General features: G+C 43.3%; 1 protein-coding gene across 2 annotated transcripts in view; it reads left to right on the plus strand.

Moving 5' to 3' along the window:
* HECW1 (HECT, C2 and WW domain containing E3 ubiquitin protein ligase 1) overlaps positions 1 to 23,868 on the plus strand; it is a 183,295-nt gene that overhangs the window by 88,639 nt on the left and 70,788 nt on the right. The window contains exons 5-9 of one of the 2 annotated variants that reach the window (XM_054384743.1): positions 2,323 to 2,492; positions 14,858 to 15,000; positions 16,994 to 17,094; positions 18,302 to 19,657; positions 23,059 to 23,160. In XM_054384743.1, the coding sequence (XP_054240718.1) occupies positions 2,323 to 2,492; positions 14,858 to 15,000; positions 16,994 to 17,094; positions 18,302 to 19,657; positions 23,059 to 23,160 (1,872 nt within the window). The remainder of the gene's footprint in view (positions 1 to 2,322; positions 2,493 to 14,857; positions 15,001 to 16,993; positions 17,095 to 18,301; positions 19,658 to 23,058; positions 23,161 to 23,868) is intronic. The other variant, XM_054384744.1, reaches the window with a different exon arrangement.

A 23,868-nucleotide genomic window follows, 5' to 3' on the forward strand; every position in this document is an offset into this window, starting at 1 on the left:
TTTGGTTTCTATTTCTGGAATGTATTTTTAACAGCACCATTTCCAAAGCAGAAGAGTTTGCCAGATAGGATTTCAGCAGGCTGATAGGTGAGATATGTGCTGGTTACATAGAGCTTGTACATTCAGAAAAAGACCAGGACAGTACATGCTGTCAGCAAAAGAACTTTCAGATAGGCTATTAGTAGTGATAGCCTCTATTTTTTTTTTTTTTATTTGTTTCTTGTGACATTCTGTCACAGTTCTGAGATCCTTAAAACACAGTCTGTTTCAGGACCATCTGTCCAACAGCTTTGGACTATTTGCAACATTCATTGTGTGCTGGAAGAGATGATTAAAACCAACCAGAACAAAAACAATTCTTTTTAGCTTGCACGTTTTATTGTGTTGGTTACTGCCATATGTTATAGAAGCAAAATATAACTGGGTGAGTCTTATCCCTGCTCTTGATACAGCAGTTTTCTGGGGAAAAAGGCTGATGGTGTGGAATGTGTATGATCTTCAGATTCATCCAGAATATCTGCCTGGAGGGTTTTACATGGTCTCCTGCAACCTGCCAGCATAATTAGGTTTTTAATCAGAAGACAATTAAGAGGCTGTAAAAATGAATGGTTTTAAAACCTGCCTAATGAAAAAATCTGTGTTTATATTGAATGTTTAGGTATATAAATCTAAGCAGCTTTATAAACTGTTGTGACTAATATTTTGTACCTTTTCAATATAGCAAGAGAAAGTAGGCAGAATGCAGTTCAGTGTTGATGCTTTAAATGGAGGAGGAGAATCTCACAAATTCACAGATTGCATTAGATTGTAAGGGACCCTCAAAGGTCATCTTGTCCAACCTTCCTGCAGTGAGCAGGGATACCTCCAATTAGATCAGGCTGCCCAGAGCCACATTGAGTCTGATCTTGAATGTCTCCAGAGACAGGGCTTCAACCACATCCCTGGGCAACCTGTTCCAGTATTTTACCACTCTCATTGTGAAGAACTTCCTCCTAATGTGGAAATCTACCTTGCTCCAGTTTCAAACCATTGCCCCTTCTAAACAGTCCTTCTCCAGCCTTCCTGTAGGTCTACTTCAAATACTGAAATTTAGCTATAACATCTCCCTAGGGTCTTCCCTTCTTCAAGCTGAACAGCTCCAACTCTCCCAGACTTTCTTGATAGGAAAGGTGCTCCAGCCCTCTGATATCTTTGTGGCCCTCCTCTGGGCCCACACCAGCTGTTTTACATCCCTCTTCTGTTGCAGGTCCCGTAGCTGGACACAGTACTCCAAGTGAGGAATCACCAGGGCAGAGCAGAGTGGCAGAATCACCTCTCTCAATCTGCTGGCCATGCTGCAATTTGGTGCAGCCCATGATGCAATTTGCCTTCTGGGCTGCAAGTGCACGTCGCTGGCTCATGTTCAAGCTTCTCCTCCACTCATACCCTTAAATCCTTTTCTGCAGGGCTTTAAATAAAGCCTTAAATGTAGGAGGAGAATCTTCATGCAGAGTGGTGGGAAATGAATTAGCTACTGAATTTGCTAATAGAAAGAAGTGCTTTTATTTTCCAAAGAAAGCTTAGAAGGCATCTGGAAAAAGGGAAAGCCAGAGGCTTTAGTTTGTAGCCATTAAACCAAAACTAATACTATACCAGTAGATTGGTTTGCATTTCATTGACTTTGCAGGGACAAATCATAATGGACTTGATGTCTAACTAAAGAGCATCATGAGTAAATTTTTTAATAAGTGCCTGGGGATTTTTTTGTCAGCACAACTCATACACTGGAGTTCTGCAGCTAGAAAGTCCTGCTTAAAATTTGTGTGTTATATACAAGAGTTTTCCTAAGTTACTACAGGTAAAATTAACCTAGGCAGGGAAGGAAATATTTTAACATGAAAAAAAATGGAAAATTACTTCTCAGCTAGAAAAAAAAGTGGTCTAAAAGTAAAGATTCATAGAAGGATAAAATGGATACTTAGGAGAACTGTCACACACTGGATGCTGAATGCCTGTCTGTGTGAGCAAATGAATGTGTAAGCAAATGAATGGCAAGAGAATGCTTGCCACTATCAGCAGATCATAAATATTGATTTAGAAGCAAATCATTCTGCGTAATCAGGTTGTAAATTTTGCAGCTTCATTATGTATAATTTGTAATTCCTGAATCACAAGATGGTTGTGCTTTGGCTTTACATTATCTTATAAGAAACATTGTGATTTTTTTTCCATATTCTTGCCATAATTACTTGATTCCCTTTCCCGTTTTCCATATGCTTTTCCTAATATCCCAGAGAGATACTTGGAATGTGAAATATAATCTGTTAATTTGCCTTCTTTCAGATTTCCAGGCATTTGGCCTGAAGAAAGGAATGTTCTTCAATCCAGATCCTTATCTGAAGATTTCCATCCAGCCTGGAAAACATAGCATCTTCCCAGCACTTCCTCACCATGGACAGGAGAAGAGATCTAAGATCATGTGTAACACTGTTAACCCAATCTGGCAAGGAGAGGTAAGGAGTTTGAGTGTCGTGCTGAGACTTTTCTTAAAGCATGGAAATGACTCTAGCAGTATCTCTTCTTTTAAAAAAAAAAAAAAAAATTCTTTCTTGGCTAAACAGTTGTTGACCTGACTATGCTTGATGGATTTCATGACTTTCTAATGCGAAAGGCTTAATTAGCTACAAAGATGAATGATACATTAAAACTTTCTGAATGGGTTGTACGCTGTGCATGCAATTTATGAAGTTGTTAATTATTGAAGGCAGGCATGAAATAGAACTGGAAAATAAACTTGGATAGCATGAAGGGCTGCTGCTGGGTTGTCACAATGTTCTTACACAGAGAGGAGACATTGTGTACAGCAGAACAAGAGTAGCATGCAAATAGAAAGAATCTACGTGATTGAAAAGCAGTGGTGGCAATATAAATTAAAGGCAACTTTGGCACATTTGCCCATCACCTTGAAGAAACACTTTCTAGTCTGCTGCTGCTTGTTGGAAGGCTTAGTAGGTATTAATGAGATCTGAGAGTTCAACTGCTGCCTGCTGTTTTTAAATTGCACATGAAATGACAACAGGCGGCAAAGAATAAGGAATCGCTTTGGAATTAAAGGAGCCTGACATAATGGGTGTGATTTACTGGTGTTCTCTTGTCAGGCCAATATCTCCACTGCTGGAAAGGGTAAAAGTAAATAGACCAAATGGATTTACTCAAATTAGAATGCAAATTATAAAGTAGCCTAGGGTTAATTAGGTCGAACTGTATAGTCATGGAAGCGTGAGTAGGGAAAAGAGGCAGCAGAAATGTCACTGAATACTCCTATGTGGAGGAGGATGGTCAAAAAACTAGGTACCACATCAGGTTATGTGACAGGTGAGCCTACATGGGGGAGGTTATATGCAGGGGGGGACATCCTTGAAACAAGACTGAGAAAAACACTTTCTAACAGAACTTAAGTGGAAGGCTCTATTGCGAGACATCCACCAAGCTACACCTTCTCTGTAGCTCCAGTCATCAGATGTATCTGGTTGAAAGATCCCAAGTCAAACTGAGGAGCTGGAACTGACATGGAGGATCAGGGAGCAGGCAGAGATCTTTCAGTAAAGTGCGTAAGACACAGGCCTAGAGGCGGGCAGGCACGAAGTGGAAACTTGCTGCATGTGTGTCACACTCAGTACGTGTAATCATAGGAGCTAGCAGCGAGTGTGGGTGCCAGGAGCTGGCACTCAAATGAGGACACAGGGTATGGATGTGGTCCCACCATTGCAGCCAGAGCTAGCTGCTGAGGAGACTATCCTTATCCAAAGAGACATGTGGCAACTGTGCTGATGGAAGCTGAAAACAGACTTTTGGGGAATACTCAGTATAGGTCAGAAGTCTTCTCTTGAGAAAGACAACCCCCAGCCAAGGTAATCTGTTCTTACTTCAAGGTGCATTGCTGGAGGATAGAATAACCAAAGAGTAAGAATGTGGCTCTGATAAAATGTCAAGTGTGCCTTCTCCTCAGGCCACGGGGAATGGCTGAGTTTGTGGCTTGACGTTTCTCTTCCAGTAGAATTTGGCAGCAAGAAAAGGAGAAACAGTGAAGTGACCTAATTATGGACATCAGAAAGCAAAAGAGCACAGCTGTCTTCCAGCTTCTCTTTTCAACCCCCTGGTTTCTTGATTGCGTGCAAGCATGCAGCTTCTCCCTTTCTCATGTTGGCCTGTTAGTGGCTAAGGAGTCTAAAACAGCCAAGCTGTCATTCAACATGTTCTCCTTCTGCCTTCCCTTCAGCTGATGCTGAGATGTTTAACTGCGTGATTTTGTGTTGCACTTTATGCACAGCAGCTCCTCCACAGACTTTGGTCTGTTGCTGAAAACCAACATTAGTTTCTTTTGCACAGAAGACCCTAGGCCTGATTTTCTTCAACTTCTTCCCTTTTGTGAGACAAGGGGAGAAGGAAGACTGCAAACTGTTGCTGAATTGTAATGGTAGCCATTTTTCTGTCCACCCTTTTCACTGGTTCACTGGTGGATGTGAATATATGAAGTGAAAAGCAGTGAGGAATCAGCCTTTTCATTAACTTGATCAGTCACTAGCTGTTTTCCCCCCAAAATACTTTAGACAATAAATTATTTCAGAAGGACGACTCTTTCCTAAGGTTCTCTGTCACTACATGTAAATAGAAACCAGATGCTCTTTTTCTTTTTTCCTTCTATCTTTTTTCTTTTTTTTTTTTTAATTTTCAGTTCAATGACACATCTACTTTGTTTTGGCTGCTAAGCTTGAAAAAATCTGGAATAGGGAAATAAAGCCATAGAAATAGCTGCAATCCGGGCTCTTTGTATTCTTGACTACCCTGGAGCAAATTAAGAAATGGAAGAGTTGGCTCAGTTCCGTTAGGGCCTTGACACCAAAGCAAAGTCCAACAGACTGAGGGTCACAGAATTACAGAAGAGACCTCTGAAGACCATGTAGTACAATTCCACTGCTAGAGCAGGATCACATATTGTAAATCACCCAGGAATACACCCAGGCAAGTTTTAAATTCCTCCAGAGATGGAGACCCTACAGCCTCTCTGGGCAGCCCCTTCCAGTGCTCTGCCTCCCTCAAAGTGAAAACTTTTTTCCTTATGTTTACATGGAACCTCCTGTGTTCCAGTTTGTGTTCATTTTCTCTTGTCCTGTCGTTGGAGACCACTGAGAAGAGTTTGAATCCGTCCTCCTGACACTTGCTCTTTAGATATTGATCAGTATTAATGAGACCCCCTCTCAATCTCCTCTTCTCTAGGCTAAACAGCCCCAGCTCTTTCAGCCTCTTTTTGCTCCAGTCCCCTCAGCATCTTTGGGGCCATCCATTGGAATCTCTCCAGTAGTTCCTTGTCATTCTCGAACTGGGGAGCCCAGATTCTGCTAAGCCAAAGTGCTGAGTGTTGCCATGTGTAATGATAAGTACTTTGAGGGAGATCCACACTAGCTACTGATGGTGCCTACAGACCCCTGCAGGGTCAATGGTTAGAAGTAGGCAGCTGCAGAAAGCAAGAAGAACAAGTGTCTTCAGACAGGGAACTTGTTGCAAAATCAAAGTTAATAATCCTGATTGTTTTCTTACTTCTGGCTCTACTTTCAAACTGGTCCATTCTTCAGCAGTATCTGTACTGTTAAATGGCACTGGAAACCACATGCCACTGGACAGTACTTCAGGTCTCTGGACTTCACCTTAAATATATTTATAAAATCATAGAATGCACTGGAAAGGACCTTTAGAGGTCATCTAGTCCAACCCCCCTGCACTCAGCAAGGACATCCCCATGCTCAGAGCCCCATCAAGCCTGACTGTGAATGTCTCCAGGGGTGAGTTCTCCCCATTTGTCCCTGGTCAAACTGTGCCAGTGTTCCACCAACCTCATAGTGAAGAACTTCTGCCTAATGTCCAATCTAAATTTGCTCTTCTCTAGTTTATATCCATTGCCCATCCTCCTAGTGCTACAAGACCTTGGAAACAGTCCCTCTCCAGCTTTCTTGTAGGACCATTCAAGTACTGGAAAGCTGCTGCAAGGTATCCCCAGAGCTTTCTCTTATCCAGGCTGAACAACTTCAACTCTCAGCCTGTCTTCATAGGAGAGATACTCCAGCCCTCTGATCATTTTAGTGACCTTCCTCTGGACCTGCTCCATCAGGCCCATGTCCTTCTTGTGCTGAGGGTATTTCTTCTGTAACTGCCAGTCCAAGCTACCTGCTTCCTCAATTTTTGTTCATTTACTAGTGAGCAGATACAGAACATCAAGGAATGGCCAGTGAGGTAACTATAAAGGGATGGTCACAACCATCCAGCATCTTTAAGGAGTAGGAAGTGTCACCTGTTAAATGACCCACTGACTTTCACCTCTGATAATGCTAGCTCTGGAGAAGCAGATTGCCTTAAAGTGTGAGCCCCGTGCTAGGATAAAAACAACTCCCTGCAGCTTTGCTGATCGTTTCTTTGCCTCAGCCTTTGCAAATGCAGTTAAATTACAGCTGAGGCACAAAAGAATGTTTTGGGTGGCTGCCCTATCACTCTCAGGAATAGCTGTGTTGTAGTGGTGAGTTAATTGATGTGTAGTAGCAGAGGTGTTCAGCGCTCTGTTGCGAGAGCACTTAACAAACAGTAGTTAATGTGTCGGAGCCGATAAACACAATTACAAGTGTTTCCACGTGTGGAACTGGTACACTCTGCACCTCAGATAACCCACAACCTTTCAAAAATGCTGTACTTGGGTAAATTCCCACGTACCCTGTCTCTTCAGATTACCAACAAAATCAAAAGGAAACAGTTGGGGCCTCGAATGCCAGAGGGGAAGGTGGTCTGGGGAGAAAGGGCTTCTGCAGAGCCAGCTGTCAGCAGTAATAGAAACACTGGGTTTGGATACTGCCTACAAGAATATTAAGATGACAGGAATGCAGCTGATTGAGTGCTGGTTTGTAGCTGCTTATGATGCAGATTTACAGCTTGGTCACTGATTCTGTGATCACGAATGCTGGACTGGTGCATGATGGACCACCTGGCAGTACTGGGACTGAACGAAGCTTTGCCAAATTAGCCAGATCATGCAATAACAGGTTAATGTTATCTCTTGGATTCTCTTGGTGCTTTATGTTGGCCAGCACATCAAGGGAGGCAATTCTGCTGGTTTATTCTGCTCTGGTAAGACCACATCTGGAGTACTGTGTCCAGCTCTGGAGCCCTCAGCACAGGAAAGACGTGGACTTGTTGGAGCAGGTCTAGAGGAGGCCACAAACATGATCAGAGGGCTGGAGTGCCTCTCCTATGAAGACAGGCTGAGTGGGGGTTGTTCAGCATGGAGAAGAGTCTCCAGAGGGACTTTATTGTGGCCTTACAGTACTTAAAGGGGCCTGTAAGAAAGATGGGGACAGACTTTTTAGCATGGCCAGTTGTGACAGGACAAAGGGTGATGGTTTTAAACTAAAAGACGGAGATTTAGTTTAGATATAAGGAACAAATTTTATGCAGTGAGGAAGGTGAAATACTGACCTAGCTTGTCCAGAGAGGTGGCAGATCCCCCATCGCTGGAAACGTTCAAGGTCAGGCTGGGTAGGAGTCTGAGCAACCTGCTCTAGTTAAAGATGCCTGTGCAGTGAAGTTGGACAATATGACCTTTAAAGGTCCCTTCCAACTCAAACTATTCTATGATGTGATGGGTCCTACCTGATGTAGCACAAACTTAGTGATGCCAGCAGGGGATACTTGACCAATGGTGAATCTTGGCAGAACAAAGTAAAGCCATTAAAGATGCTCTAGTATATTTGAATCTAGTATATTTGAATTTAAACTAAAGGAGGTTATATTTAATGTGATTTTGGTGTTATATTGAGCACTAGAATCTATTCTGATGTAATATTCGGAGCATTAGATGCTGACAGTCATACTCACAAGAACCGTTTTGTGATTTCACCAGGAGTCCAAAACTAAAAAAGCAACAGGAACATCACACTGACTAAGTTAGGTCACCTTAAACTTACTGTTTAAGTTAGGTCAGCTTTTTCCTAACCCTCTACTAGCAAATATAAAAGAATCTGCTGCAGAGTCTTGGAGGCCTTTACACCAAAGCATCACTCCACTGTAGGTGCAGTGAAACCCAGATCCTGAATTCAGTATGGATTTGTCACCAGGACTGAGTAAAGCCTTGTGGTTGGTAGCTTCCTTGTATAACATTTCTACACACATGGGCAGGTAAAGTGTAAGACATTGTTTGGCTAGGTAGAAAAGCTGTGATTACAGCTGCAAGTTTTTGAACAATTGAAGTGTGAAAGCCCAAGAAAACTCCAGTTGTCTAGACTAATTTTTTTTAATACATTATTCTCCTAGAGATACATTTAAGTTGCAAGTTCTGCATCTAGAAGAGTAGCAGTCTTGTGAGTCTTACATATTAGTGCTTGTCAGAGCCCTCAGATGTTTTCAGTCTGTGCTTTGCTGATAAATCCATAGAAAATGTGAGAGATGAAGAAAAGCCCTGACTCTTTAAGCAGTATTTGCACTTGGTTTATCCAGAAGTTCTTTTAAATTTCTAATGCCTTAGGGATGAAACTTGCCTTTAATAAAGTAAAAGACATCTTGCAAAACTATCTAAGCCATCAGAGAGAATTCACGATGAGCCTATTAACTAGTAACTCTGAATGTTGTGGAATACATGAAATACAGGGGAAGAACTTCTTTTATTCCTTGTTTCCAATGCAGAGAGGTAGTGATTCTGAGGAAGAAATTTAAGGAGCCAATTTGCTGAAGGCCCTATCCAGATTTGGAGGAGTTCAGTAGAAAGGACTGAATCAGACTTCAGAGCAGCAACACATTTATGTGCACTCCTTTTGTACTGCAGGAAGAATTCCTCAACCTTGTGCCATGCCAGAATACGGTATAGTATCAGATCTGGCACCCTGTGGTCACTGCTGAGTTCCAGGACTCCTGGGTTATCTGCAGGCATGTCCCAGCCTTCAGCAGCAGTGGAGCTCTGGGCTTGACACTGCTGACTCTGCAGTGCTTTGTACTGCTGTTGAGGAAACTGGAGTAAGATTAAGAAGCTGATATGTAGAGGAAGTGTTTGAATGGCAGCAGAATAATACAGATTGGAGGGTGGTGAGTGCATTAAAAGTGTAATTGTTTAACTGGAGTATTTGAACAGAAAACCCCACTAATATTCATCTGAAAGACTAAATCTGTCTTCATCCATCAAATGCAATTTGAGAACCTTTTAAGATTTACTTCTGCTTGTATTATCCCTATGGCATGATGGATATCACAAATAATTCTATTACTTATTCAACTCTAGCTCAAGAGTCTAATTCTTCCTGTCACCAATGTATTAATTGATCTGCCTTTCACCAGCTGTTATATTGACTGTTTTTAAAGAACTTGACTTAGCTTGTCTAATTAGTGCTAATGGGCATAGTCTGTTCATTTCCTTGATAGTATTATGGAGAGCTGATATCTGTAATCTATCCACATTCAGGGATACAAATAATATCTGTAGAACAAAACATGGGAATCGATCATCATCCTCATTAGCTGGCTTTCTGTGAAAAGGATTCTCAAGGGGTGGAAATGGTTGTGTGATCTTATAAATGGATACAGATGGGTTCTGCTTGGTCAGCATTACCATGCACCTTTCTTCTTTACCATACATAAGTCCTGTATTAAACACCCACGAGGTCTGTCCACAACAACCCCATGAACACTCCAAGGCTGGGGTAGAGTGGCTGGAAAGCTGCCTAGCAGAGAAGGAGGGTGCTGATTGACAGATGGCTGAACATGAGCCAGCAGTGTGCTCAGGTGGCCATGAAGGCCAACAGCATCCTGGCTTGTAATAGGAATAGTGTGGCCAGCAGGGCAAGCAGGTCTAGGGATGCGATTGTTCCCCTCTACTCAGCACTGGTGAGGCCACACCTTGAGTACATGGTTCAGTTTTGGGCTCCTCACTCCAAGAAGGACATTGAGGTACTGGAGCATGTCCAGAGACGAGCACCTAAGCTGGTGAAGGGCCTTGAACACCAATCCTGTGAGGAATGGCTAAGAGAATTTGGGTTGTTTATTCTGGAAGAAAAGGAGGCTGAGGGGAGATGTCACAGCCCTCTACAACTCCCTCAAAAGAAGGTGGAGTGAGATGGGGGTTGGTCTGTTTTCATATGCAACAAGTGACAAGACAAGAAGAAACAGCCTCAAGTTGTGCCCAGGGAAGGTTCAGGTAGGATATTAAGAAAAATTTCTTCACAGAAAGAACTGGCAAGCACTGGCACAGGGAGGTGGTGAAGTCATCATCTCAGGTGATGTTTAAAAGATGTGTGGATGTGGTGCTGGGGGATATGGTTTACAGATTCACAGATTGCATCAGGTTAGAAGGGCCCCTCAAAGGTCTTGTTGTCCAACCCCCCTTGCAGTGAGCAGGGACACCTCCAACTATATCAGGCTGCCCAGGGCCACATCAAGTCTGATCTAGAACATTCCCAAGGACAGGGCCTCAACTACATCCCTGGGCATTTAGTGGTAGTGGTTTAGCAGTAGTGGAGGGATTGCAGTTAGACTTGATCTCAAAGGGCTCTTCCAACCCCAACAGTTCTATGACTCTGTGATAATCATCTGTGTCTGTAAAACTGATGCAAGTAGTGGCTGAAAAGTAGATCACTGTCTGAAACTCCTTCAGTGGTATTTACTAGCCTGTGTTCAGATCTTGCTTTTGAAGACGGCAGCAACAATGTAAAATTGGATTTGCATTTAGGTCATTGAGATGGTGTGAGAGTACGAATATTTCATCTGATTCTCAGTAGTTTTGCTTCTGATTTGTGTCTCTGAGAGTGAACCTGCAAAAGGGAGCTGTGTAAAATCTGTGTAAGAGTGAGGAGAATCCTAATCAGTGGAGCCATAACTGATGAAACACTGCTTAGCCCACTCTTGGTTTGGTTCTCTCTGCCACGTCACTTTTGCTCTTCCCTCTCCTTCCCTTCTCTTTATTTCTGTAGAAATAATTAATATTGGCTTGTTGATTCTTTGGTGCCTGAGAAGATCTCAGCTTGAGCTTTTCCTTTGGTTTGGGGCATTTTAAAACTGTGCCTCCACTCATCTACATGTAACCTATAAAAAGGAGCCCTCTAATCCCCAGATGTTAAGGATCAGACCAGGGGATATCTGATACACTACATGGACAAGATGAGGTCTGTGAATATTTCTAGAGCCAGGTACCCTGTGAGAAACAGGTTGTTCCTACTCATAATTTCTTGGCAGTTTTGTTGAGGCAGTCTGCCATCTCCTCTGTGGAGTGAGCTGTGTCATGTATCATCTCAAGTTCTAACAGTCATTTTGTATGAAGCAGTAGTTGATGTGATATGCAGGGTAATGCACTGTGACTAATGCATCGTTGTAGGTAATTAGTGACTAGGGCTAATCAGAGAATAGTGATTTAACTTCTTGTTTGTTATCCATTCATCCACCAGCTGCTATAGATCAACTCTAAATTTTGAGTCCAGTGATGACTCATGAGAGCTTTTACCCACACACACACATTTTATATCATGCATTTTACTTGAATTTTGGCTAGGAAGAACAAAATCAAGTTCTCGACATCACCTAACAATTTTTTGTGCATTTTTCTTCCCAGGTGTCCTGTTTTCTACTGTTATCTAAATAACACACCTCTAGTGTGAGGTGTCCCTGCCCATGGCAGGGGGTTGGAACTAGATGATCCTTGTGGTCCCTTCCAACCCTGACTGATTCTATGATTCTGTGATGCTTTGTGTAATCTGTCATTACACAAAGTCTTCCTTGGGTGGGACTTTGGTCTTGAAACTGTAGCTGCTGCTGGTTTTATGCATCAGAACTTTCCCCTGGAAGGAGCATGCAAGACCTGTGGGCATGAAGCAGGGGCTGGTCCCTGGGCAGTCTCATGTATCCCCAAAGGCAACATTGTTGGCAGATGATGAAATCAGACCAAGATTTGATTTTCCAATTGTAGGGACGATCCCAGCAATTGTATGTCTGAAAGCACATCTATTCAGAGAGAAAAGGATATTTCCTCTGGTTGATTCCAACACACCTTGCATCCATCCACACTCTCTGCTAAGATGCTGATCATTACTCTGAAAGATGTCTGTTTGTTGTGTGCTTGGAGGGAACTCTCATTCTTGGTTCCACCTGCTACTATGGAAACAAATCTCCACGCAGATGCTGATTTGATTCAGAATTTTACTACAAGACTAAATTAGTAACATAGGAAGGTGCAGCTCACTAACCTCCATTTTGCTTTCCACTTATGAACAGTTGTTTACCTGTGTGTGTGCATGCTCTACCTCATAGAGATTTCTGTACAATATAGGTGTCAACAGCATGATAATGGGGGATTCATGAAATTGCTGTACCTTACAATAACCTCATTCAGCCAAAAGTTAATTCTCTTCTTCTGCTTTCCTTGTATGTGTCATGAAGTGGCAGGTACCCACACTTTTAGTAGTAATGGTAATGCAACATGTTTTTATAAGGCAACTTTCAATTCACATGGAGAAACCCTTTGTTGGGTTTATCTTTGGGAAACTGCTACAAAGATGTAGAAGAAAATAATACGTTAGCTGTTATTTGAATTATTTTTTCTCTGATTATTTGGATTTTTGCATTGCCTGATTAACAGACTATCCTACTCATATTGGTTGCACTTGAAGCTGTTTGAACTAAGCATTCCTGAAAATTAGATCATGATCCAACAGAGCAAGCAATTTGGGGCTTAACTCTAGGCCTCTATAACCCAGAGCATGATTCTGGTGTGAAGATTGGTTTTGGCAGCTGGAAAGATAGAAACTCCTTTCATCCATCTCAGTACTCACTACTTAAGTTGTCTTCCAGTTCAATACTGACCTTTCAGTTAGGTGAACAGCAGTCTTACAGCTGGACAGCACAGCAGAGATCTGCTTATTGTGAGTGATGATTTTCTGGTAGTAGCAGATCTGCTTGGAGAAGTGATCCAGTGACCTGTGTAACCAGCTCAAAGTCTGTCCTGAATTTAACAAGACTAGAAGCAAACCAGGCCAAGTTATTCCCTGTGGGAACATCCCGACATCTCCATGTCCTAATGCTCCCATGCTTGGAAACTGTACACATGGCCTTACTTGCTCCTACAACCTAACACATCACCTTCCTTGCTCCTACCTTAGGTTTGCATGCACAGTCTTAAAAATAAAAACAGATGTTCTTAAAACCAGCAGTGAGGCAGTGGTCACATGTTTCAAAGCTCTTAGTGACAACAGTTGTAGATGGTGCCATTTCTGTCTTCCTCAGTATTGTTTGTTCCAGTAGCCTGTGCTGTGGCTTACATTCTGGTTTTGATTTTTGCGAGACTGTGCTGTGAACCAGATTAGAAGACTGATCCACAAAAACAACATTTTCAGAATTTTTTGTTTTCATGCTTTGGAGCAGGCATGGGGAAGGTAGGGAGAGAGTTCAAGACTTATCTGAAAACTGTGGACATTCATCTTTCACTTCACTAGATCCTCAGTTCTCAATTGCTGAGGTGCACCTCCCAGCCAAAGCACCATATATAGCCAGTCAAATGTAAAGAGGACTAATTTCACTTGGAGGGAAATGCTTACTAAGGATTCCTTCAGGCTGCCAGCTCAGTTGTACTTGCATGCAGCTATTTAAAATTTTTAGAACTTGGAGGGGTGGGGAGAGGAAAAGCCTCAGAATCTCTGTAGTTGCATTTAGATCAATAGTCATGGCTAAGGTAGAGTTCGTTGTTCCCCTGTGCTTGGCACTGCTGGGGCTGCACCTTGAATACTGGGTTCAGTTTTGGGCCTCTCACTACAAGAAGGACATTGAGGCTCTGGAGCAGGTCCAGTGAAGGGCAACGAGCTGATAATGGGTGGAGAGCACAAGTGCTATGGATAAACAGCTGAGGGAACTGGGGTTGTTTAGCCTAGAGAAAAGGTGGCCCGAGAGAGACATTCCGGCTCTCTATAACTACCTGAAAGGAGGTTGTAGTGGGGTTAGGGTTGCTCCCTTCTCCCAAGTAATAAGCGATAGGACAAGCCTCAGCTTGTGCTGAGAGCTTTAGGTTGGACATTAGGAAAAATTTCTCCACAGAAAGGATTGTCAAGTGTCCAGAGTGTGTGCAGAAAATGGCAGCAAAGCTGGGGAAGGGTCTGGGGAACAGGTCTAGTGAAGAGTGGCTGAGGAAACTGGGGTTGTTTAGTCTGAGGAGGCTGAGGGGAGACCTCATTGCTCTTTACAGCTCCCTGAAGGGAAATTGTGGCAAGGTGGGTGTTGGTCTCTCCCCCATGTAACAATAGGATGAGAGGAAACGGCCTCAAGTTGCACCAGGGGAGGTTTAGGTTGGGAGTTAGGAAAAATGTCCTTACTGAAAAGAGTGGTCAGGCATTGGAACAGGCTGCCCACTGAGGTGGTGGAGTCACTCTCCCTGGAGGTGTTCAAAAAATGTGTAGACATGGCAGTTCAGGACATGGTTTAGTGGGCATGGTAGTGTTGGCTTGACATTTGGACTTGATGATGTTAGAGGTCTTTTCCAACCTTAATGATTCTATGGTTAAATTATTGTAGATGTACTGTCTGTACCAATGACAAACCTTGTTTAGAGTGTTTGGGTGCTACCATGACATGAGTAAAATGAAGTTTGTGCACCTCCAATCCTGATTCTGCAGCATTGCACTGTCCCTGTTGGGTGCTTTCACCTGCTTTGCAGCCAAGCTCTTGTTATTTTGCAGGCTTGTACCTTGGAGTCAAAGGACTGTTTCTGTCCCGTTAAAAAGTCAGAGACTTAACACAGTCCAATAAGCCACCACCAGCTGCATATTGTTTTGGTCCAGCCACCAGCTTCATGTTCTTTGCTTTTCCTTTATTGCAGCAGTTCAGCTTTGTCTCCCTGCCCACGGATGTCCTGGAAATAGAAGTTAAAGACAAATTTGCCAAGAGCCGACCGATCATCAAGCGTTTCCTGGGAAAGCTCTCGATGCCGGTTCAGCGCCTCTTGGAAAGACATGCCATAGGGTAAGTGTCCAGCTCGTCCTGCTTCCCCTTCCTTAACAAGCCTCCTGCTGGTTTGAAGTCCCTGGTGATACATCATTACAGTGATATAATGATGTTGAAGGGGAGTTATTAAATGTACGGTTGTGCAATGAATGATGTTGATCTTGACTAGAATTTGTTAAGCTATGGGCCAGAGAAAGAATTCCCTTCTATAACCCTATCCCTTGCCTTTTGAAACATGAGAGCTGGCACATAGGGAAGAAGGCTGTTTCATGTATCATGGCTGTGAATCTGGAGAGTGCAATATTTTCAATTTGAATATTCTTTTAGTGTTGTCAACAGGCTGTTTTCATGTTTCAAGGAGTCACCTATGTGCTAAAATCATGCCAGATATGTTCCTCCTCCCTTTAATCTCTGGATAGTGGAAATATTATTTTAAAAATGCATATGGCATGTTGTATCTAAATCTTTCTGACCCTAACCTGCTGTCAAGGAATAACTTGAGCTCACAAGCCGTGCCCTGCCTCCCCTTTGCATGAAAGTCCTGGGAAGGTGAATGCTGCCAAAGTAATGCAAACCAATTTGAGGAAGATGGATAGGATTCAGGCAAGGCCAAAAAGTTTGCTCTAAACTTGTAAGGTTCAGAGGAGCAGGGAGAGAGAGAGTCATGTCCTGAGGAGTGGATATGCAATGCCGTTTCCAAGAAGGCATTTCTGAAAATTGAATCTCCATTCAGCAGAACAGCAGGAAGCTGAGCTTGTTGGAAGTGGTTTTGAACAGCTGGTTCAGAAACTGGCTGTGATACTGACAGCTGAATCTACCAGAAGGGACTAAGCGGCCTCCATCTTTCTCAAGTATGGAAGACAGAGTAGCTTTTTGGAAACCAGATGGAAAAGAGCAGCTTGGGGAAGGTGGAGCCCTATAACTGCTACCATTGGCTTCCCTCTGTATGAGAAGATTTCTCATCATCTTCTGATTATATCTTCCTATTTTACTTTCTTATTGTAAACACTGTCTATCTAAGGATATACTTTGCCAAGAGCAGTGCCTCCAGCCTGCACCTAGATCTGGCTTAGTTGCAATACCATAGTGGCTTCAAAATCTAAGCCAAGCTCAGTGAGAAGTTCAGGAAGATCATACACAAATCTTGAGATCATCTCTCTCTGGTGCATGTGAAAGTATCTAAGCAAATATATGGGATCCAACTTGAAGTGAACTGTGTCTCTTCAAAAGATGTATCCATATTATTTCTTAGTGATCCCTTTACATTAAAAAAAATGCTTTGCAAACATTGATTCAACCTCATTTTGGGCAGCTGGGAAGATAATCTCTTCTGTAGTTTCATTCTGTTCTGAGGGGTGGATGAAGTGTGGCAAAGGGAGGGACCTGCACAAGGACAGAATGGAGTCATTGATCAACCTTGTCAGGAAGGTGTTCTCCTGATATTTCAGCTTCATAGAGGTAAGAGGGGTGGAAAAGAGATGAAGAACAGTCATTCAGCCAGTTTGAAAAGAGAAGGTGGTGAGTGGGGACTGGCCTGTACAGGATTTTTCAAGACAGGACAGGGAAGATGAGTTTTACACAGATGGTGAAGGGAAGGAAAAACAGAATTGTGTGAGGTTCTACAGAAGCATAGATAACTCTCAGATCAGCAGGGAAGTGAAGCCTTGCTATAGTAGCTGAAGTGGGAGTTGTTTGCTTCCCATGTCAATATTTTCATCCCCATACTGCAGAAGCTCCATTCCCACCGTTCTCTCTCTCTCTCTCTCTCTCTCTCTCCATACGTGCTTGTGTATCCCAGCAGCCTGTCTGATTCACTGACTCAGCTCTTCCATTGTAATTGAAGACATTGTCCTCTCCTTCTCTGCCATTCGTTCTCTTGTATGCAAGTCAACATGCCCTCATGGCTGGGTTGAATAGCCTTGGAAAACCATGGTGTATTTTTGTAGGACACAGCAGCTTTAGTAGAAACTGGGCAGGTTATAGACTTGTGACAATATTTGTTTTCTTTCAGGGACAGGGTTGTAAGCTACACTCTGGGTCGCAGGCTTCCTACAGATCATGTCAGTGGCCAGCTGCAGTTCCGATTTGAGATAACTTCTTCCATCCATCCAGGTAACTCTCATTCTTGACCCATCATTTATCTAGATGATTTTTTTCTTGCTTTGCATTCTTTCTCTTTAGAGGTTTGAATTCATTCCTGGCTGCTCTGGGACTTTGCGTACAGCCATGAGCAAAGGAAAGTCCCCTGTCACAGGATGCATCATGAGTCACAACTTCTTCCCCATTTCCCCTTAGCTTAGAGCTACTGGTGTCTCTCATCCCTCTGCTCTTGACTGCTTCAAATACTCTGCCACATCACTGGGAGAGAAGAGGATGGAAAACGCAAGTCTTATCTGCTTCTCTGTGACCTGTCCTGGAGAAGTGCTAGACAGGCTGTTACTTGTAGAGTCATCTGCAATTGAGCACTCTAAAAATGGAGACTAATAACAGAGGTTATTAGAAACTTCCCATTTTGATCATTTTTAATGAAAAAAGTAAAGCAAAGAAATAATTCAATGTCCCACTCCTTCCCTCACTTTTGGTTTGGTTTTGATTCACACTCTTTTGTAGCTATTAGGAAGTCACTGGCGTGGTGGTGGTAAGTTTGAACCTTGGCTTTCATATGAGAGTCTCGGTAGTGTTGCTCAGGGACTCTTTCCTTCGCTATTGCAGTTCCTTCTCAGTTTTGTTAACCCAACAGTAGTAGTAGTTGGAAATTGTGAAGCTCCCCTTGCTGGAATACCCTCACTTCTGTCATTTGACTGTTTGGATGTCATGAAAGGTCCCAGGTTATCTGGCATCTGGGAGGAAGTGGTACAGATGAGGACCACATCAGAGGATATTTTCGGGAAAATTTCTGCATGAACAACACTTTGCTAATTTCCCTGTGAAGTCTTGTAAGGTTCAGCATAACAAGAAACCTCAGGGAAGACTTCCTTGTCGTTTCCATGATACTGCCTCCAATGCCAGTTTGGCTCATAGAGGAGTTCCAAGAAGGTGTTACTTTCAGATTATGTTGCAAGAGGGCAGAGTGCTGCATACAAATTATCAGTTTGAGTAAGCCCTGTGATTGTTAAACCCACTGCACAAAGACTGCCTAGCAAAAACATAAAATCAGCATTTTGTGATAGCTGCTCAGTTGTCCACTCATTTCACACTGTAATTTATGCTTTTAATTTTCTCTGATTGCTGTGGATGCCTGTGCCCCCACAGCCAAGCTTCTGGTGCAATCAACACTCTTGTTAAAGGAGTAAGTGATTTCTTTTCCTGTCTTATACAGATGATGAAGAGGTCTCCATTAGTGCAGATCCTGAGCCAGCTGACCTCCAGGAAAGCCCTGTGAACAACCCTACAGAGGAAAGCCTCGGTGAGCCTCCATGCATCAACACAGTGACCTCAGAAAGTACAGCTCCAGAACAGCTAAATGGATACAGTGTGGATAGCCCAGGGGCTGTCAAACCACCTGGGGAAGTCAACCAGAACAGCTTAAATGAAGAGCTAGCAGGAGATGGGGAGGTTGATGCGGTGCCAGTTCCTGAGCCCTTGGAATCCATCCCAGGAGAAGCGTTTCCACCTTTGAATGCCACGGACCTCACGGAGCAGCTGGCTTCGCTGGCTTGCACATCTCCTCCTGAGACTGAAGTTAGGGAAAATAACAAAGTCAATTCTGGTACTCAGGGAGATGGTGGAGTCTTGACCAGCATAGAAACATTAGATATTGATGAGGTGAGTGCAGATGTCCAGGCTGTCAAGGACCTAGAGAAGAGTCAGGAAGAAGAAGGGGCTTCAGCCCAGGAGGAGGAAGACAACAAGCTGCAACTGAGGACTACAGCAAAGAGGAAAAACAGGCCGTGCTCCCTGCCTGTGTCTGAACTTGAGACAGTCATAGCTTCTGCTTGTGGTGAGCCAGAGACCCCTCGCACACACTACATCCGGATCCACAACCTGCTCCACAGCCTGCCCTCAGCACGGATGAGCAGTGATGGGGAGGAAGAGCAAGATGGTGGAAACGGTGGGGAGAACGATGAGGAGTCTACGGTCAAGGAGGTGCTGGAGAAGGAGATGGTCAGTGAGAGTGAAACAGTGGCAGCAGAGCCTCCTCTCGAAAATGAGGCTGAAGAGAACTTCAGCCAGAGAACGGTGCCTCCTGGGACCTTGGATGAGCAACTGTCTGATTTAAATGATGGGCTGCTGGATGAGGAACACCCCAGGACAGGAAGCGAAAGCGAGTCGAGCTCCAGGCCCAATGGCGACGAATGTGAGGCGTGCGACACCTCCTGCTACAGCCCCTCTTGCTACAGCACTTCCTGCTACAGTACCTCCTGCTACAGCACTTCTTGCTACAGCACCTCCTGTTATGACAGTAACAATCGCTTCTCCAGCCATACCCGCTTCTCCTCTGTCGACAGTGCAAGGATATCTGAGAGCACGGTCTTTTCCTCACAGGATGATGAGGAGGAGGAGAACAGTGCTTTTGAGTCAGTGCCAGATTCAGTACAGAGCCCTGAGCTGGACAGGGAGCAAGCGGATGGCTCCTCCCAGTGGCCAGATGAACTAGTAGCTCATGGTGGGAATCCACAAAGAGCTACAGAGAGTCTAGACACCCCAATAGCAGGTCCAAGCAGCAGAAGAGAAGGTTAGATCCTGAGAATCGATGCGTTGAGCTGCCCTGATTATCTGCATGTCACAGGTGGCATCAGATAATCGAGGTTTCAGATAGCTGATTTTTTATTTTGTACAAATTTGGGGGCTGTGAGCTGGACCAGATATCAGGGAGGGTTGGATAATTGAGTCTTAAAAATCCCAGCAAGCGCAAGTAATTCAGATGGGAATCTGTATTTATGGATTCTTGTAGATAGACATGCATCATTACAAAAGCAAGATTAGCTGCTGTAGTCATGTGGCAGATCAGCATTATCACCTCCACCGACTCATTCCTTATTTCCTGGGATTGTTCCATTTCACATACCTGATGAGCTGCCATGTCTCTGATAGTCAGTGAGACGATCAGCTTGTGCTTGTCAGAGGGCAGATATGCTGATTTAAACCAGCTAAAGCTTTGGGCCAGTTTCTGTGTAGGATTGGTAGTGATGCACAATTCACCAGCATGGCAAAATGCAAATAGCTGTCTTCTAGAAATCCAGTTTTCTAGCCCCATTTGTCCCAATTCCCCAAGTATCAAAAAACCCAGTACCTCAGATTTCACAAACCATAGGGCAACTCAACAGAGATTAATTTTTTTTCTTCTTAGATACTTTTAAATCAAACTATATTGAAGAAAATCCTCATCTCCTTATGTTTTTCTAGGGATAACACACTTAAGAAAGTATATTTTTGCCTTTGTAACTTAGCTAGTGTTTTTCCCAGATACTCCAACTCATGACAATCAGTTCCTCCCTCTGGTAGCTCCTTTTATATCATGTGGAGTTACATGGGTGGGTGGGTTTGATTGCTGATCTTAGCCAGTTTATCTTTTTCTCCAGCTGAGGAAGTAGAGGCCTCAGTAGGAGCTGAGGACTGTGTAGCAAGGTCAAGAGGTAGTCTTTGCACTCCCAAATCCTGAACCATCTGTCTCCCACTGTAAGTGGCACCAAATTAAAATGGCACCAAAAGAATAACATATTTGGGAATCACTAAGAAATGCCAACTAAAGCATTCTTCTACCTTTTCCTCCATTCCCAGTTTACTTACTCTGACCTTCTATTGCCACAGACCCTACTCCAGCAAAAAGTTGTAAGTGTGGCCTTACACGCTGGACTACAAAGACTTTGTGGACAGCTGGGCCCAGGCAGTTACCCTGTGGAGCACAATCTAGCCCAAAGAATTACATTCTGTGAGGGACACAGAGGTGTAGATACCCCATTTCCTTCCTCTTTGCATGTGGACAGCATTCATGTGTTAATATACCTAAGGGGACATGAGTGTGTGTGTGTGAGAGAGACCATGCTTACGGATTTGATGGTAATTTGGGACTGTGTGTACTCTTGAGAGGGGAAGCGGGGGGAGAGGATGGATTCAGTTCAGGTCCAAGATTGTGCGCCTCATGCCTGTATAAAGGGCACTGCAGTGTTTGTGGTGGCTTGGCTTTGATTAGCTGAGAGTATGTGTGAAGGGCAGCCCAGCTCTTAGTGCTCCTGGTGTCAGCAGGGGTGCCTCAGTAAGTGTGCACGTTGCTTCGTGGCTTGGCAGCTGGTACAAGTACAGTGGATGTGGTCCCCTCCATCCACTCCGGGTGACTGATACTTCCATGCTCCCGCTGGCTTGGCCTAACTGTCTTGACTAGGGGAGAGTCAATTATGGCGAGGTAAGTAAAGAAACCTAGTTGGATGATCTGGTAGTTGGTGCTACAACAGCTGTAGTAACAGCACTGTGTTTAAGACTGTGAGAGTTGGACTTTGAGCCCTGAGTAATAGCTTACATAACTCTGCTGCCTGCTCCAAGCATGCAGCAGATGCAACTGTGAGATACGCCCATGCTGAGGGGTTTCATGAAGACATTTAGCAGCCCATATGGTACCCTCAGAGCACCTAGGAGAGGGAGTGGGTTTTTTCTGAGTGATTTTTCTCGCTTCTGGATGGTGTGAGATTATTTTTTTTTCTTCAGCCTTATACAAAATTGGCCTCTGCCTTGGAGCTGTTGATTGTTTAAAGAAAAAACACCTTTTTTTGGTAAATGTTTTTTATACATTCGATAGCTGTATGTTTGGGCTTTTTACAAAATGCTCATTCTTAGACTATTAAGATTCTGACATTAAAGACAGCTTAACAGGGGGAGTTGGGCTTAGCTGAATGGCCTGGGCTTTAATTTTCAAGTATCTTTGTGTAATTTTCTAATGATGTTGGAAATACTAAATCTGGGTCGCTTTTTTGTGGTTTGTTTTTTTTTTTCCCAAGCTGCATCTTTCTGATGCATGCAGATGTAATACTTACTCAATCAGGTTGTACTTCTATTAACAGACCCACCTGGAGCTGTAGGTTATAGTGAAAAACTGTTACTGCACAGTATGACAAATATGTCCATTAATAGCATAAATAGTCCTGGTTTCTGAGATTTTAAGGAGAGACCAAGAAAGAACCTTAAATCTGGAACCTGTGAAGTTCTAATGTGCAGGTTCCTTATTCTCACAGTTAAGTCTAAGATGAGGAATGCTTTTCCATCCCTGTTATAACTTCTTAGTTTCTTAAAGGATTCTGCAAATATTGACTGGATCTTAAGTTACTTGTCCCTTTCAACTTGAATTGGATGTTTGCTTAGGTTTCATTTATTTTATATATGGATTTATAGACATACATGCAATGTTAGTGTTTATACACTTCTTCTACACTGTCTGCTGTATTTCTCTCCTTCTTCTTTCCCTCTTCTGTACCTCAGGTCTTCCTTCTTTATCTTGGATCCTGATTATGTCTCACTATCTTTTGTCCTACTCTTCTACCACCTGTCTCCTATCTGTTTCTGGTCTTTCTCTCATTCTTCCTCCTTCCACCCAAGATGGACTCTTTGAATTTTGCAAAATACTTATAGAAGGGGATGACCTTCTGCTCTGTAGGGACTGCAAAATCCTGCCATTCCAGTCTCTTATATGTCATTGATCTTTTGGAAAAGCAGAGAAAGATCCAAGGCAACTTTTAGCCTTGTATTCCACTAATGGGATGAATTAGAATTTGGAACCAGGATTTTACATGTTCCTGACAATTTCTGCAGAAGCTTGTGTTTGGTTGTAGATGCACAGTGTTTCTCAGAGATCAAGCCTGATTTCTTCTCTCGCTTACACTTGTGTGTCTATGAGTCCAGAATCTGGCCCATAACAGTTTAGCATTGATTCGAACCTGAGATTGGAGCCTTGACTGCATTATTTTGATAATTCTTTGGCAAATGAGTTGTTATTAAAATAGTGCCTGAAAACAGGAGTAACCAGAGCTGTTAGTGCACCAGGCTAACCTATTTAAAATTAATCACTTGTTTTACAGTAGCACATTTTTTGAACCACATTGTGAAAACAGTGAATGACTGTCAATGTCTTGAATATCTTGTCCATAGGTGATTGTCCTTTACTCCATAATTCTCAGCCAGTCAGCCAGCTTCCTTCTCTGAGGCCTGACCATCATCACTACCCAACTATCGATGAGCCTCTTCCACCAAGTAAGCTTTAGTTTTTTTAATTTACTGCATTTCTCAGCTTTTCCTGTTAAGTCAAACAGTGTAGAGGTCAGTATGTCTTTCTAAACAACCCCATCTGTTCAGTATATACATTCTGCAGAACCCACACAATATGCCCTTTTGTTTCCCTTATTTGATCCTGACTTCAAGTGTTGTCATGTTATTTCGGACAAGCTCCGTAACCTCCCTCTGCCTTGGTCCGTTGTCTTCCTCAGCTACCATGAAGTCAGTGTGTTTAGATTCAAGTGAGTGGGTGTATGTCAGGTGTTCTGGAAGCCCTACTGTAAAGCTTTCTGCGTGGTGTACCAGCAAAGTACTCTGATTTTTCTATAACGTTTGTCTTCAGGTTCTCCATAGCCAACTTCAAGATGGTTTGGGACGGCAGTCCCAGTGCTCTGTCAGTTCTGCTTGCAGGTCCAGCAGGAACCCTTTCAACAGTCAGGATGCTCCTGGGACAGACACGTCCAAATCTGAGCAAAACCAGCAGAAGCTGGGAACAGGCAGCTCACGTGGAGTGGTCTTTGGATTTGATAATCAGCAAATTATGTGTTTGTTATGGATTGCAATGGTGTCTGAGGCTGCAGGATAAAAATGAGAGGGTCTTAAGTAGTGTGATCCGATGTGGGCTGATAATACAGAATTTTTACCACGGAATCAACTGCTGGGGATGTTTTCACTGTCTCTAGCCTT

The sequence above is a fragment of the Indicator indicator genome, chromosome 11 (assembly GCF_027791375.1).
Source record: "Indicator indicator isolate 239-I01 chromosome 11, UM_Iind_1.1, whole genome shotgun sequence".
Lineage (NCBI taxonomy): Eukaryota > Metazoa > Chordata > Aves > Piciformes > Indicatoridae > Indicator > Indicator indicator.